A 16,582-nucleotide genomic window follows, 5' to 3' on the forward strand; every position below is an offset into this window, starting at 1 on the left:
CCCACCCATGCGAGGGTGGTGGTCCTGGGCTGCTGTAAAAAGACGGGGTTTCCCCTGTTGCTGTGACAGAACACTTGGCAAAAGCAACTTGGGGAAAGACAGGTTTCTTTTGTCTCACAGTTTGAAGGTACAGTCTGTCTTGGGGCAGGGGTGGGGTCGGAGGAGGCATGGCAGCAAAAGCTTGAGGCAGCTGGCCACATGTGCACAGCCAGGAAGCGGGGCAAGGTGACTGCTGGTCACTACCTACCTTTTATTCAACCCAGGATCCCAGCCCATCGAATGGTCCTGCTCGCATTTAAGGGGTGTCTTCCCACCTTATTTAATCTAACCCAGAACACTTCACACAGCTGTGGGTGGAGGGTCATCTCCCACCTGACGCTGCCAAGCTGACAGTCCAGACTAATCACCACAGCAGAGGGAGGGACATTAGAGGCCAGTGAAATGGTACTCAGGAAGAAGTGCGGGAGGAGTTAGGGAGGAGCCTGTTAGGGAGGAGCCTGTGGGAGCGAGAGACCATGGCCGGTCCCTGGGGGGGGGGGGGGGGGGGGGGGGGGGGGGGGGCCCGCAGAACCGGGGGGGGGGGGGGGGGGGGGGGGGGGCTGACAGTGAGGACACAGGCCCACAGAAACTGAGAGCAGTACAGATGGGGGGTAGAGGGGGCCCAAACCAGGAGCAAACCTGATGACAAAGCAGCCGCACCCTGTCCCTAGGGATCTGCATTGTCACTTGGCCTGATTGTTGGCTTCAAACAGTGGCACCCTGGCTGCTGTGTGGAGGTGTAGAGGGATGAAGGGCGGGGAACATGGTGGACCAATGGCAGAGGGGGCAAGGAGAGGGGCTGAGAGGATCAGAGCTGAATCCCACACGATGCCCCAGTGCTCACTGTGAGAGTGGCTGCGTGCGCTGTGAGTGGCGGCAGAGCTGGGAGTTGGTGTTGGGCAGACAGAACAGTGAGCTCCAAGGTGGGCTGTTCACATGATGCTGCAGAGGCAGGTGTACGAGGCTGGAGGCCGGGAAAGGTGAGAGTGGGCAAGAGATAGTAGACGGCTAAGAACCTAAGGCGCAGGCTGAGGGTGCCAGGGGCAGCGGGGCTTGGGGAAAACAGAGGTTGAGAAGTCAGGGAGGCAGGAAGGACCAGAAGACAAGACCAAGCAGCCACAGTGAAGATGGGGAGAAGCTGGAGAGGTGCTGGATGTGAACCGTGTGTGTGTGTGTGTGTGTGTGTGTGTGTGTGTGTGTGTGTGTGTGTGCGCGCGCGCGCGCGCGCGCCCTTTCCAACACAATGCCGCTGAAGTTGGGTGGATCCTGCTTGCACAGCTCAGTTTTGGCTCCAGTCTGGGCTGCGGTTAAGCCTTCCCCACTCTGCCCAAGGTTCCAGGAACATCAGCTGATCCTCTCCCGAAGTTTTCAGAGCTCTCTGCGTTTCAGCGCCATCACACTGGCTCCCCTGGAAGTCCTGTGAGACCAGTGCTGAAGCAGCAGCTTCCTGAGTCCCTGTCTCCAAAGGGCTGGGGGAGGCTCCTGTCTGCTGGCCAGTCTCCCCCCCTTCCTGTAGACGTCCCCATCGCTTTCATTCTGCACTGTTGTTGTTACTGTTTGGATCTTCCGTGTCTTTAACATCTGTTTGGTTCCATTTTAAGAAAATACTTGTAACTTCACGCCTTCAGTTAAATTTTGTTAGCTCTTGCCGTAACTACTTTGTTAAAGGCAGTCATTGGTATAACTTGTCGGCCATGGTGGATACCTCAGGCCAGTTCTGAGCAGCAGCAGCTGTCTTTTCAACCTATAGGCCTGTTGTTTCTTTTTCTTGTTTTGTAGCAATACCTAGATCCCGCAGTCCTAAACGTGTTTTCTCTAGAGATATTCATATAGCAAATGCCAGGAGCTCTCGGTCAACCGCTCTCTGCCTGTTTTTCTAAAGCCCAACAACCATGGATGAATACTGGTTGTATCAAGATAGGCATCTAGTTTTTCTTACTCAGTTTCTCGATTCAGTGAGTTATATGCTGATAAGCTCTATGATAGTAAAGCAAATGTATACTCTTCTTGTGACCCAACCCTCGTGTAGTCAAACAAGGGTCTACCTGAAAGAGAGAGTGGGGATGATAGGGGCAGAGACGTGAAGAATGAGGACCAAGACAGGTTTCTGATCGAGGTGTCCCAGTTTGCTGAGCATACAAACAACACTTATAAAGCGAAGAATCATGAGTAAATCTTTTCGCGATAACAGCATTTGCGTCACCTGCCAAGGCGTCCGAGGATTCACTCAAGGTTACACAAAGTTTGCTCTCTGGTTCCCAGGGTTGCACGGAGCTTGCTATCCAGTTCTCAGGAACAGAACATCTCAGACCCATATCTGCCAAGGCCAGGAGGCAAAATTTCATTTACCAGACTCCTTCATTGTTGTAAGCACAGTTTGGTCAGGGTATGTTGAAAGTGTTTCCACGGTTAGAGAGATGGCTCAGTGGTTAGTGGGTAGGAATACTGGCTGTTCTTGCAGAGGACCTGGGTTGGGTTCTGACCCATACGTTGGCTCACAACTGCCTGTAATGTCAGTTTCAGAGAATCCAGTGCCCTCCTCTGGCCTTAGTGGACTTTCCCACATGCGCACATACAACCGTGTGCATTCTGTCTCCCTCCCTTATTCTCCCTCTTCCCCCCTTCTCTGTCTCTAAGGGGTTCTGGGATGCTGGATTACATGGCAGGTTATTTTGGCGACTAACACATTGACACAAATTGTCTGTACTTTGTGTTGTCTGTGTCTTCTTTGAATCAAGAGTACACCAGCCGTGTAAGTGGAGTCTTGGACTGTGCACTGTTTTGGTTAGAGGGGTGTGGACAGAACTGAGCCACTAGCTTCTTGAAAGCCAAGTAAAATGCCCATAAGCCTTCCAGGGCCCAGAGTTTTCCACAAGGGGAGTTTTTAAGTTGTTCCTATGTGTTTCTCTGATGGTTACAGGGCTACTCAGGCTCATCCATCTTGGTGGCTTAGATTTTTACAGGGATTTGTCCACTCAGTTCTCCGGTTGGCATACACTGGCTCACCAGAGCATCCATGTCCTCTGTTTTAGTTCTTGCTGTGTGTACCGCACAGCTGGACCACACATGGTGTACCCCACCCCCAGCTTCATACTGCAGCCCTGTGTGTGCTCTTAGTCTTTTTTGAGGTTCAGCTTTCAGCGCTCTGGGCTTCCTGCTGTATTGCTGCTCTCTCTTGTTCCCTCTGCTTTGGCAAAGGTTGGATGCAGGCTTTGAATTTCAGCTGCTCTTCCTTTCATAATAGGCACTTAAAACTGTACATTTCTGCCTAATTACTACTTTAGCTGCATCCAAATTTTGATACAGAGTTGTAAAATTATAATGGAGCTCCTAGTCTCTTATTCCCATGTTGGGTCCTTTGATTTAGAAATACGGGTGTTTTTTTGTTCCTGAATGAATGTGTTTTTAAAGAGTTATTAACTTATAAATGAACATGATTTTAATTAGAGAATGGTACTGGATCTTATCAGTTATTAGAATTATCTGAGATTGGATGTGTGGTCATTCTTTATAAATGTATCATTTGTAGCTAGATGGTATTTTTTGAATGGAGCATTATGAAGCGTTCTACACCTGCTCATTGAAACCAGCTGTTATGTCTAGGCTCAGAATGTCTATCCTCTCAGTTAGCTTGGCCCATCAATAGCTGAGATACAACTCAGTGTTAGATGTATCAAGTTCTAAGAAAATAGCTTTTAATCTTAAAGTCTATTTAATGTGATAGTAGCATGACCTGCGCCTCTCTTTCATTTAGAGTCTGCTTGGGTATATTTAAATTTCTTCAAATCTTTGACACACCTGATAGTTCTGTATTGTGTGCGGGCTTTATGAATAACATATAAATGGATTCTTAAAATTCTCTCTAGTGATCCCTGCCTTTTTACATTGGGTGTTTGGCACATTTACATTTATTGTTGTTACTCTTGTCTCCATTTATTTCTATTATCAGTATTAAGCCTTTTGTTATCAGTATTAAGCTCATTTCCTTTATATTGTTTGAAAAAAATGTGCTTTCTTCACATAATTTGGATTGAACTTTTAAAAACACATTTGTCAAAGCTACATACCTTCTTAGCTAGTAACTAGCTACTACCCTTAAGTTTTACCATTTTTTAAACCAGGTTCCCTTGTTCTCTGGTTTACTTGGATACTGAGTTGCTGTGATTCAGTGGTCTCCTTGGATTTCATGTTATTAGTATTTTATCTTTCTCTTGTGATTTTTCCCTATAAATTAAACCCCAATGGTTCACTGATTCCATTGGTGTTTGTTCAGCATTGCTTTCTTACCTATTCCTGCTGATGCCTTTCTTCTCATTTTTTTTCCTATGAAGTATAGCCTTGGATTGTAATCTGTAAATAGTAAATTCTATTTTATATTTAAAAAAAAGTCTTTATTTTGCCATTTTACAAGGTAATTCTATGGATAAAATTGTGAATTTTTAAAAGATGAAATGACTGCTAATTCACAGTTTTTCATGCAGCCATCTTCTGGCTCCTGTTGGTTGCATGTTGGTGCTCTGAGACACAGCTGCACAGTCAGAACTCTGTTGGCGGCTCAGTGGACTTTCCAGATAGCTCTGCTGCTAGAGTTACAGACCTTCACCAGTCCACCTCCATTCTGCTCAACGCTCATTGGCTGTATCGACTCTGTTACTAATCTATACATTGATTGTTTCAAATTTTTTTCAATGATTGCATTTTTCATTTCAAGGAACTTTATTTTCCTTGTCTGTCAATCTCGTCTTCCTCGTTGCTAACTCTAATGCCTGATTTTAACAAGGTGTGGTCACTAACAGTTCTGATTCTGAAGGCAGAGTCAACCTTGGCTTGTCCATGGTAACTCGCTCCTTCATCTGTGTGGTGATTTTGTTTGTTGAAAGCCATTGTTAGGCTGAGTTTACTTGGGAGCTGTTATGATGTTGCATTTAGTCATGAAGTCAGCGTTGCCGGGAGAGCTCAGTGCAGGGAGAGGTGGGGATGAACACCTGAGAGTTAGGTGAGGATCACAGCAGAGGAGAGATGAGCATGCAGATGGCTTCAAGGAGAATATGGAAACAGGATTGGCAAAGAGTGTTTGACGATTTGATTCCAGGGTCATCAGGCAGCCATATTGCCTTTGCCTTTAGAAGTGGCCTCTGAGTGGCTAACAGAAGTCCAACAATGAAGAGTGGACATGGTGCTTTATCACAACAATAGAAACCTCACTAAGAAGAGAGTCAGGGTTTACAGGGACTTGCCGCTTGTGTTCAGGAATGCCTTGGCCAAAGATGGCTATGGAAGTCACAATGAGGAAAAAAACAGAGCCTGCAAGACATGGTATCCATGCTGAGAGGCAAACAGAGGAGGCCCAGACCAGCTCTGCATCTGACACGGGAGCTGTGGGAGTCCAGAGACACTCCCATCATCCTCAGGGAGGAGCTGGGTTCACAGGGAGTTTGGGGTTGTAGGTTTTGAGATAGAGTATCCCTTCCATGGAAGAGCTGGGACTAGGTAGGAGGGGGGCACAAGGGAGGCCAAGTGGCTCAGGAGGGTGATCGTCCCAGCTGGCAGATGAGGCTATGTCTGCGTGGTGGTTAGAAGGATGGACACTGTGAGACAGTTTCTAAAAGATGCAGGCTGGGTGTGGAGACCAGGGCTAGTCTGAAGTGAAGCAGAGGCTGCTTGGTGGAACACTAGGGACTTTTGAGCCTCCGGGATGTGAGTTGGCCCACGTCACCACTTTTGGAAGACTCTTGTACATTTTCAGTAGTCTCTATTTCAATCTTCCTGTAGGTTCTGAAGTCGAATTAGAACTCCGTGGGCCAGGCTTAGCAGACTCCCTGAGGGGTCTCTGCTGGCTGGAGCTGGAAAAGCCTTGAGCTAGTCCACCTCCAAGCTCATCAGCTGTGAGGAGTCTTTAATTTAACCCATCCCGGGTTGTTTTTAATTTTTTCTATGGCTTGCAATCCTCTCTGATCCAGACACCAACCTCTGGAAATACACTTGGTATGCACGCCCATCAGTAAATCCCATGCATAGTAGTTGCCTGCCTGAGGATGCCAGGTCCAGAGAGGCACCTACATTTCTGACCCCAAGGGTAGCCTGGTGTGGCAGCTGGCAAGCATTTGGGGTCTTGGTCACTTTAAGTCATTTGCTATGGAAAAACCTCAGGGGAGACCCAGGAGCAAACTAAGTCTCTGGTGACCTCTAGGCTGCAGAGGGAGCAGGAAACTGTCCCCCACCTCAGCCTCTTGGACGCTGGCCCTCTGGAGGCTGACAGCCAGGCTCTGTTAGCTGGAGGCTTTTTCAAGAAGTCAGGTGTGGGGGGCCCAAGGGCCCTTCTTCTTGGCTCCCCAAAAGCACTGTAATCATCAAAGGCCTCCTGTCACTTGGTCCCGTGCCGTGCGTAGTTTCCATAAGGGGCTGTGGTGTCAGACCAGGCACCATGCAAAGCCATAAATCTCTCCCCGGTTTTCCAAATGCTTCCTTTCCATCTCGCAAGAAGGGCAGTTCTTACCTTTGGAGCGAAATAAATCATGGATGCCCAGGCAGCGGCTAGGCTGGTGGTACCTGTGAGGCCCGAGACTCAGGTGTGCAGGGAAGGCTGAGAAATGAGGCCTGTGGCTTCCCTGGGACCCATGTGGGCCCTGGTTTGATTTGCATTTTCCCCTAAAATGTTTTTATGCACCACAGCTCGGTCACTGTGACTAATCACAAGATTTAATGGCCTTAAACTGCTCACTGAGGACCCAATTCAATTAAAAAATGTCCTGCGGAAGTCATGAATAATCCTCTTGTCTTGCCTTTTTTTTTTTTTTTTTTTTTAAGTCTTCCAGAGGCTTCTATCCTGCAGAGACCAAATGGAATTTTTTTCTTTTTTTTTTTTTTATTTTAAATTGACATGAACCCTGGTCTGCAGTCACCTCCTGTCACCTTTGACCCCACTTCTCCAGGCCTCCCAAGAGGCTCCGGCTGGGCTCCAGCTCCCCCGGGACTGACTTGCTGCTGTTAGTTTGACAGGCTGTGGAGCGAGATGCCCATCAACGCCAAGGGGAGGCTCAAGTACCAGGACTTCCTCAGCAGGTTCAGCACGGAGAGGGTACCCTCGCCCCCCATGGGGGCAGGAGACTCCGGAGACTCAACCGCAGCCCAGAAGGGCAGCAGCACCCTTGACGTCCTCCAGGCAGTGAGATCCACCCTCAGCTCTCCTTGTCGGGACGTCAGAGCCGGCTCCAAGTCCTGGAGTCACGCCTGTGTGAGTTCCCAGCCTGACAAGCATCCCCTGTCACCTGCAGGCGAGTCCAGGCACACACAGGGCCCAGGCTTTCTCCCGATAGGCTGCAGGTGATCGACAAACTGGGGTTCGTGGGTCTACAGAAAGGTCCCAAGGAAGGGTGGTAGAGGGATAGGATGGAGAAGGGAACCTAGGAGGAGCCAGAAGGGAAGGAGGACGAGACAGAGGTAGGACACAGCATCCGTGGGCCTGGCTCTGACAGGGCCAGTCTCCTGGCCTTGGGTTCCATACTCTGAATGAATGTATTCCCATTTTACATCTGAGCCACAAGAGGCCTAGGGTGTCTTCCCAGGCCTCAGTCCTCAGTTTGACACAGAGCCTGAGCCATAGGCTGAGTCATCCCAAGCTTGCCAAAAGGAGGCTCCTTTGCCCTTGAACAGCATGACAGCACCTCCAGGGAAGAGCCACTGAGAGCATACTGTGCATGCCCACAAGGCAGCTGCTGCATGCTTCCACCATATGCCGGGAGGGGGATGGCCCCAGACCCGGTGCCTCTCTGCTCATACATGCAGCCTTGTCCTGCTGCGGTGTTTCCTACAGAGTGGAATGGACAGAGGCCCCCCCTGGGGAGCAGGGGAGGAGTGATGATGTTATAGGATCTCAGGGTGACAGTGACTGGCCTTCAGGGAAGTCAGTGGTGGTATAGAATGGGTCAGGAGCACCTTCAGGCTAGCCACCTGCTGGTCACCCCATGCTGTGAGGGAATTGGGCCGCCAGTCAGTTGAGATCTGGACAGAGAGGTGGCCCGCAGCAGCACCCAGAGGCTGTAAACAGGGAACCTGGGGAAATGCATGCAGCATTAAGGAGTCACCCCAGGAAAGGCTCCAACTGACACGGCTGGGCTTGAGGGTGGAAGGGACCCCAAGCTAAGGGGGAGTACAGGGAGTCCCCAGAAGATAGGAAGGCCGAGGAGAAGGGCTGTCCTCTAAAACATGTCTATATATTTATCTCCAAAGCAGATTATTAGGAGTTAGTCTGAGATGGCCCAGTGGTGGAAGCAGAGGTTATCCCCTTTCCTGCTACCTTCAGATCACGAGTCCTCTCTCTGGTTCCCACAACTGCCCTCCCATGAGACCCCCGGTTGAAAGAAGGCCCCCCCTTCCCTCCCCACAGACCCCCGTGAGCACCCCATCCCTCCAGAACTGCGAGCCCATCGAGAGTAAGCTCCGCAAGCAGATCCAGGGCTGCTGGCGAGAGCTCCTGAAGGAGTGCAAGGAGAAGGACACGGACAAGCAGGGGAGCATCACTTCGGCAGAGTTCCTGGGTCCGTTTGACCCCTGCCCCTGGGGAGACATGCATCACCCTGTCAGCCCTTCTGGGAGAGACAGAGTGGGGGGGGGGAGTAGGGCGGGGGGGGGAACCTGCGGGCTTCCACGGGTCAAGCTAGAGGTAGCAAAGTGAGGGCGAGAATGTATGACTCCCCACCAACCACCGTGCGGGCTGCTCCTGTCCCCAGCCCTCGTGGAGAAGTTCAAGCTGGACATCAGCAAGGAGGAGAGCCAGCAGCTCATCGTCAAGTATGACCTGAAGAACAACGGCAAGTTCGCCTACTGCAACTTCATCCAGAGCTGTGTCCTCCTGCTGAAGGCCAAGGAGACCTCGCTGATGCGAAGGATGAGGATCCAGAACGCAGACAAGATGGTAGGTGGGTCGTCGGAAGAACACGGGGACCTGAACCCCCCCCCCTTCACTTGGCAGCACAGGTGGACCTGTGAGGCTCGTCATCACCATGTGCCGTTGCACCCTGTGGCTTTTCTTCTTCCTCGCTAGAACCCATCGCTAGAAGGCCTAGTCCTTGTCTGACTTCTGACCGAGTCTGGAATTGGCCTAAGTGTCCGCACAGCCCTGTTCTTGCAAATGGGACCCGCTGTGGCTGGACCGGAGCTGGAACCATGTCCCCCTCCCTCAGCCTCAAGGTTTCTATCTGAAAACCAGAGAGAGGAAGCAGCTCCCCTCACCTCAGGTCGTGGGAGCTCGGCCTCCCTGAGCTGGTAGAGCTGAACAGCCCTCATTACAGAGAGGCAGAGCAGAGCCGGCTGAGGGGGTGGCAGGCAAGGTGTCTCCACCCCGGTTCCCAAGCTATCTCATCATCTTTTAGAAAGAAGCTGGTATGGAGACACCTTCCTTTTACTCGGCCTTACTGAGGATCCAGCCCAAGATTGTTCACTGCTGGAGGCCCATGCGGCGTACCTTCAAGGCCTATGACGAGAACGGAACAGGGCTCCTGAGTGTGGCTGACTTCAGGAAGGTGAGACTGCCCTCTGCGGCTATGGACCTGGAGGACTTAGCACGAGTGAAAGGCCAGTGGAAAGCTCCAAAGGGTGTCTGCACGTGCCCATGAAGGTCCAGACCATGGCCTGCTTGCCCCTTACTTTCAGACTCTAGCTGCTCCCCCCTAAAGGTTTCTGGAGACTTCCAGGGCCAGAGAAGACAGACAGAGAGAACAGGTACCTTTGTTTTCCTTTGAGACTGCACTACTGCTCTCGCTAGGCCCCGGTCTAGACCTGAGTGAGACCTGCTCCTCTGTCCCTTCAAGGTCCTGGGACAGTTGAGACAGCCCAACGGTGTGTATGTGAGGCAGGCCTCCCACGCAGGGAGCCCCGTGCCACCCCCCAGTGCACAGCAGCATGGTACCATTTGGCTCCAGCAAATCGTGGGCGCCATGGACCTGCAAGCCTGCCACCCCCAGCCCAACTCATACCCAGTTCCAGCTTCCCAGGCACCCTGGGGCCCTCCCAGCTAAGGAGTCTGCCTTAGTCCACCCAGGATGGGAGGGAATGAGAGAGGGTTCTCTTCCCCTTCCCAGGGACCCAGGGTGAGGCCAGCAGAGAGGGCGGTAAGATAAGAACCGGAGGCGAGGGACAGATGGGTGTGAGAGAGGGCTCAGTTCCCTCTTCTCTTTTCCTCCCATTGGGCCCAGTGTCCACCAGCTGCCCTCAATTCAGGGGGCCCTGGGGTCTTTTGGCCATCTTATAGCCTCTTCTTAGAAATGAACGATAACATAAGCCACAGAGGACAAACCTGTAAGCTAATTTCTACACACTATCAGGGACCTCTGGCAGGATTTGTCTGGGCTGTAAGGGTGGACAAGGCAATAGCTTCAGGAGGAAGTCTTTCTTCCCATGTGAAATCTAGAGGTGGGGGACTTCCAGAGCTGGCACACAGGTCAGGGGTCCAGTTTTGACCTGCCACTCTCCACATCCAGCTTCCTCCCCTACCTCAGTGTCCAAGGTGGTTCCTGGAGCCCCCATACCTCATCCCAGATATTAAGAAAAAGGCGTATTCCTTCCCTTCAGAGGTGTCCTGGGTTCTTCCACTGAGGAAAGGGCTGACAGTGGCACCTGGCATCCTCAGCCAGGGCTCCTCCATGCCCTAAGCCTACGGATGAAGGAGGAGGGAGCTGGGCAGCAGCCCCTACTACCCCTAATCGCCCCCTGGCCCCCAGGTACTGCGGCAATACAGCATCAACCTGTCGGAGGAGGAATTCTTCCACGTGCTTGAGTACTATGACAAGTCACTGTCCTCCAAGATTTCCTACAACGACTTCCTGCGCGCCTTCCTGCAGTAGGCAGCCAGGTGCGGCTGCACCGGGGACGGACGGAGCGCAGTGTGGGCACGCCATCCCTGGGCAGGAGGTCCTAAATCACACAAGAAAGGAAGCTGAGCAAGCCATAGGGAGCAAGGTAGTAAGCAGCACTCCTCCATGGCCTCTGCCTCAGCTCCTGCCTTTCCTCCGTGACAGAGTGTGACCTAAGAGCTGTAAGATGAAATAAATCCTTTCCTCCCCAAACTGGTGTTGGTTATGGTGTTTACACAGCAGTATAGGACAGCGTCCTTGTCCCCGCCCTCTTCTGCAGAGTCCCACACTCCTTCCAGGCTCTAAGGTCAGCTGCTTGGAAATTCTCCCAGGACCTCTGGGGAGGTGCCTCACACGGGGTGCACCCCCCATCCTTCCCCTTTTCACAGGGGCACTGGGCAGCAAAGTCCAGCTGGTAGGGTGAGAACGGGGACCTGCTTTGCACCCACACCTAGTAGAGGTCTCCAGTCTGGCCAGGTATGGCCTCTGGATCCTTCTCTGGAAGAAAGCAAAGCTGCGAGTTGGGTGGTAGCTTGGGTCCAGGGACTTCTTGGCACAGGGAGATGTGCTTTCAGAACGTGGCCACACCTCTAGCTCCAGGCACTGCCAGTGGGATGCCGAGTAGACACTTAGGTAACTTAGGTTTCACTGCAGCCCGTCACCGACATAGACCGAGAGACTCTGCGCTCTTAGATCTGGTAAGTGCCATTCCAACCCCAGAAACCAAAAAGGTCCCTGCATATTTTTAAAATAACCTATTGAAATCCACAGTGTGGAGGAGGGGGCGAGGGGCTTTGTGGGTCCCACACATGTGTCTAAACCCTGGCATTCCTCCCATCCTGCACCTCAGCCTTCCTCTTCCCCACACTGGCTCTCACACAACCTTGAACTCAGAACCTGCTGCTGCTTCTGCCACTTCCGCCTGAGAACACAAAACCAACTCCCGTGGCTGAGACACTCTGTCTGCCACTGTTCAGGAGCTGAGAGGATAAGAGGATGGCAACAAAATCCCAGAATATTCACTCCCTATCCCTGCACAGAGTGGACACCCTTTTGGCACACATGCCCAGCTTTCAGCAAGAATATCACCTGATGCTCCAGAAACCATGTTTTGCAGAGACAAGCGGCAGGCTCAGATGCAGCATGAATTCTGGAAACTGTCAGAGGTTGAAGCAGCAGATGTGCCTGTTCTAAATGATAATGGAAAGGGAAGGCGGTAAACATGACTACACAAGAAACTCCAGCAGAGAGCAAAACCAAGGGATCAAGGAAGATGCTGGAAATGCAAACCACAGTGACAAGGATGGACTTGTTGGCAAATAATTGAAACAAAGAATGACTGCATCTCGGCAGTATGTGGATAGAGACAGAGAGAAGAGCTCTGTAAATGGCAGGGGCCTGGGAGCTTTAGGGCAGGAACTAAGGGGCAAGAGAAGCCAGAGAAGGAGCGTTTGGGTCCAGGTGGGAATTCACCCAGGCACATCCTACAAGACACAGCTGTGGAGTCAGCCAAGGGAGGAAGGGGCCCACTCCCTGCAAAGGGCCAGAGTGAAAACCCAAACACCTCTCTCCCCAGAAACCACTATGGCCAAAGATGAGGCCAGCATACCATAGCACACAAAAGACCCTACCAAAGCAGGGGATGCAGCCTTCTAGACACACAAAAGGGGAGGAGCCAGGGCCATGGCTCAGCTGGCTGCACAGGCTCCCAGCACACTCATGAAACCTAGCCATACTGGTACTGCAATCCTAACCCTGGGGAGACAGACAGGCTGGTTAACCAGCGAGTTCAAGTTCAGTGAGAGACCCTCAAAAAGATAAAGACAGAGAGTAATAGAGAAAGACACCCGACATTGACCTCTGACCTCTGCATGCACATGTGCACACAGAAATACATGCACCATACACACAAAACAGACACACACACACACACACACACCTGTACTCCCAGCCCTCGGGAGACAGAGGTAGGAAAATCATTAATTCAAGGCCAGCCAGGGCTATCCAGACCCTGTCTTGACAACAACATAGTCCATGGCGGATGTTTTTCTAACACAGGAGGCTCAAGGAAGTAAAGGGCATCAGAAATAAAATAACTGAAAGTACAAGAAACAACGCTGGGCTTTCTGTTGTCCTCAAAGGTAACTTCTCAGAATCTGCAGCCATGCTGTTCTGACCACACCAACAGGACAGCAGTCTCACAGAGAATGTGAGGGTCTGGTACAGCATGTGACCAGGTGCCTTACCCGAAGCCAGGCAAGGGTGCTCTAAGATATACCTGCAATCTGTAAAGCAACCGGCTGAACATGCTAGAAAAATGATATAAAAAGTCAAAAAAAAAAAAAAGGGGGGCAGCGGAGTTCAAAATGGAATCAAGCATGATGATATCGGAGAGGGGAGAGCCTGCTGCCAGGGAAGTGACGAGTACACAGGCCTGGGAACCTGAGTGTGGGCTCCCCACTCCACCTTTAGCAGGTGCTTGGGATCTCAGTGCTGGGAACATGGAGACAGCCAAAGCCCCGAGGCGCAACAGACAGGTAGCCTAGCCAGCTTGGTGAGCTTCAGGGTCAGTGGAAACCCTGCCTCAAAAACCATGATCGACCCAAGGTCGATCTCTGGTCTACGCACACGCACACGCGCACACACACACACAGGTACGTGTGTGCACTCGGTGTGTGCATATTACACATGCAGGCACACAGTCAGGAGCAGCGAGGAAACTTAACAAGGACTTCTGGGTTGACCGGCATGCTTGTCTGCTCGGGACACTCCTGAGAGCCAAGTGCTCCTAAAGTGAACTAGGCTGTGTGCACCAGGTCACTGGAAGTCACTAGCCTCTCCGGCGGGCATGCACAACTGGAATGCAAGTTTAAAAACAGTACTACTTATGACAGCTCCTTCCAGTGGAGCAGGTCAGACCTAAGCCTAAACATCCCCAAGGGCGGCCCCTGCACAGCGGCAAACTGGAGACCAAAATCAGTGCGGGGGCGTGCGGTGCTTCTGCGTTAGAAGACTCAGGATTGTGGACGCATCGACACAATTGGGCTTTCCCCCTAAGATTTAGGTTACTGTCTGTGTGCCAGGTGTGTGCAGGCGCCTGCAAAGACCAGAAGAGAAGACCAAGACCCTCTGGTACTTGGGTTGCAGGTGGTTGTGAGCCACCCAATACATAGGTTCCAGGAACCGAACTCTGATCCTCTGCAAAAGCAGCCAGTGACCTTAACGGCTGAGCCATCTCCGGCCTGGTTCAGTCTGTCCACTCGCAGCCAGGATCTCAGAGAGTGGTTTCGGCAGACAGCTCCCAGCTAACCCCAAACTGCATGTGGAAAATAAAGAGAAGCTAGAGTATTCTCCCTCAAAAGCTGAAGAAAGAAGACAAGATGGGGGGAGGGGGCTCGAATCAGCTGACTTGAAGATGCTCGCCCAAGCAGGGTAGTTATGAATATAGTGCCAGTAAAAGGATGATGGAACAAAATGGGAGCCCAGAAACATACCACACAGATGCAACCATCTGATTTCTGATGGGCAAAGACGGCAGGTGCCTTAGTTTGGGTTTCTGTTGCTGTGATGAAACCCCATGACCAAAACAGCAAGTTGGGGAGGAAACGGGATATTCAGCTTATACTTTCACATTGCTGTTCATAGCCAAAGGAAGTCAGGACAAGAACTCAAACATGGCAGGAACCGGGAGGCAGGAGCTGATGCAGAGGCTATGGAGGCCATGGCTTCCTCAGCCTTCTTTCTTGTAGAACCCAGGACCACCAGCCCGGGGATGGCACTGCCTGCCCGCCATAGGCTGGGCCCTCCCCCCTTGATCACTAATAGAGAAAATTCCTTACAGCTGTATCTCGTGGAGGCATTTCCTCAGCTGGGGCTCTTTCCTCTCTAATGACCGTAGCTTGTGTCAAGTTGACACGCAAAACCAGCCAGCACAGTGGACTAGAGGAGCAGTGCCTGTGTGTAAAACATGAACCTCGGGCACAGCTCACACCGGAGAAGGACCCCAGAAGGCACAGGTGTGTGAAACAACTAAAACATGAGAGAATGCTCCTGACCTTGAATTTGAAAGCAATGCCTGTAATAGTCAGCTTTTCCTCACCATGACAGAATGCCTAAGACGGAACACTTCGAAGGAAGGAAGGTCCACTTGGGCTTACCCTCTCAGATGATTCGGTCCGTTGGCCTGGTTGCCTCTGATAGGGTGGTGAGTAACAGGAAGGCAAGGCAAAGGAAGATTTACTCACCTTGCGGCAGCCAGGAAGGAGGAGGGTAACTGGGCTCCCAACACCCTCCTCAACTATATACCTGCGCCACGGTAACTTCCTTCAGCTAGGCTCCACCTCCTCATAGAGCCACTGGCTGACGACCACCTGTCAATATTTGAGGCTTTGAGAAACACCCGCTTCAAATGATAACAGTACCCAAAGAACAATGAAATAACAGAAAGAAAAGACAAATCGAGCTTAATTAAAAATTTTCGACAGACAGTGGTGACCCGTGTGTTTAATCCCAGCACTAGGAAGGCAGAAGCAGTTGGACTTCTGTGAGTTCAAGGCCAGCTTCCAGGACAGCCAGGGCTACACAAACCCTGTCTTGGGAAAACAACAACAAAACAAACAAAAATTCAACATTTACTCTGAGAATGGAACTAAAAAAGACCAACCCACGGATGGAGAGGAGTCTTGTTCCCAGGATATAGAGAGATTTAAAGTATCGTCAGCAAGAGGCCAGAGAGATGGCTTGGTGTGCCCAAGCAAGAGAATCAGAGTTCAACCCCCAGGGCCTCAGGAGCCTGTTACCTGTGAGCCCAGCAATCCAGATGTGGCGACAGAAGGACCAAGACAGCCACGTGCTCTAATGCGTTAGTTCTTGGAGACTGGATTCCTGATACTGTCTCAATGGGGCTCCAGTCATACAGTGCTGGCTTAGTGTGTGAAGTGAGAGGGAAGAGGGAGAAGGGAGGGAGGGCGCCAGAGGCTGTGCACTGAAGCAGCTCCATCCATGTGACAGCATCAGAAGGTGACAGCCACAGAGCGCCATGCCCCGTCCAGGAGCCCGGGTGTGGCTCCAGTGGTTATGGGCAGAAGTTGGTGGGGATCCTCAGACAGAAAGGGGCTTCAGGAGCAACGGTGCAGAAGTCAAGGATGCTGCAGGCCCGTGAGGCCCTGGGCAGGAAACCAGGCTGAGCAGAGGTCGTTACTGCATATCTGCCCAGGCCACTCCTCAGGCCTGGCTTTCCATTATGTCAGGTGTGTTCCGGTAAAGGAGTCTACTTCATGTCATCTGTCAGCCAGACCACAGGACACCTCCTCTCATGGGCCCAGGTCACCTCAGTTCAGGAGGCTCAAATAAAACTATGTGTTTTTTCCTCACACCTTCTTACTGCCAAGCTCCCTTTCAGCAACTAGCAGCCCATATCTACTGCCATCCTTGGCTCTCTGGAGCCTCTGTCCTCACATCTGCCTTTACCAGTCTTCTGTCCTAAATCTGTAACCGTCGCCACCAGCACTTCTGCCATCTGAGCGAGGCCCTACGGGGAGCGCTAAGGGCTGTGGGGTGGATCAATAGAGAGATGGATGGAGGTTATATAAGATGAACAGAAGGATAGAAGGATGGATAATTTGGTGGGTGGGTGGAGGTACTGAGTTTGGTGGTGGATGGGTGGATGGATGGATAGATAAATGGAGGGATAT

The 16,582-nt window shown here is 51.5% G+C and overlaps 1 protein-coding gene across 1 annotated transcript in view; it reads left to right on the plus strand.

Annotated features, from left to right (window-relative positions):
• Nucleotides 1-11,094, plus strand: part of Efcab6 (EF-hand calcium binding domain 6) — a 176,569-nt gene extending 165,475 nt beyond the window's left edge. Inside the window, exons 27-31 of the mRNA XM_055627242.1 lie at nt 7,031-7,273; nt 8,426-8,576; nt 8,769-8,953; nt 9,411-9,560; nt 10,758-11,094. Coding sequence (XP_055483217.1) covers nt 7,031-7,273; nt 8,426-8,576; nt 8,769-8,953; nt 9,411-9,560; nt 10,758-10,880 — 852 coding nt within the window. The 3' untranslated portion in view covers nt 10,881-11,094. The remainder of the gene's footprint in view (nt 1-7,030; nt 7,274-8,425; nt 8,577-8,768; nt 8,954-9,410; nt 9,561-10,757) is intronic.
• The last annotated feature ends 5,488 nt before the right edge of the window (nt 11,095-16,582 follow it).

This window comes from Psammomys obesus, unplaced genomic scaffold (assembly GCF_907164565.1).
Source record: "Psammomys obesus unplaced genomic scaffold, mPsaObe1.curated_primary_1811, whole genome shotgun sequence".
Classification (NCBI taxonomy): domain Eukaryota; kingdom Metazoa; phylum Chordata; class Mammalia; order Rodentia; family Muridae; genus Psammomys; species Psammomys obesus.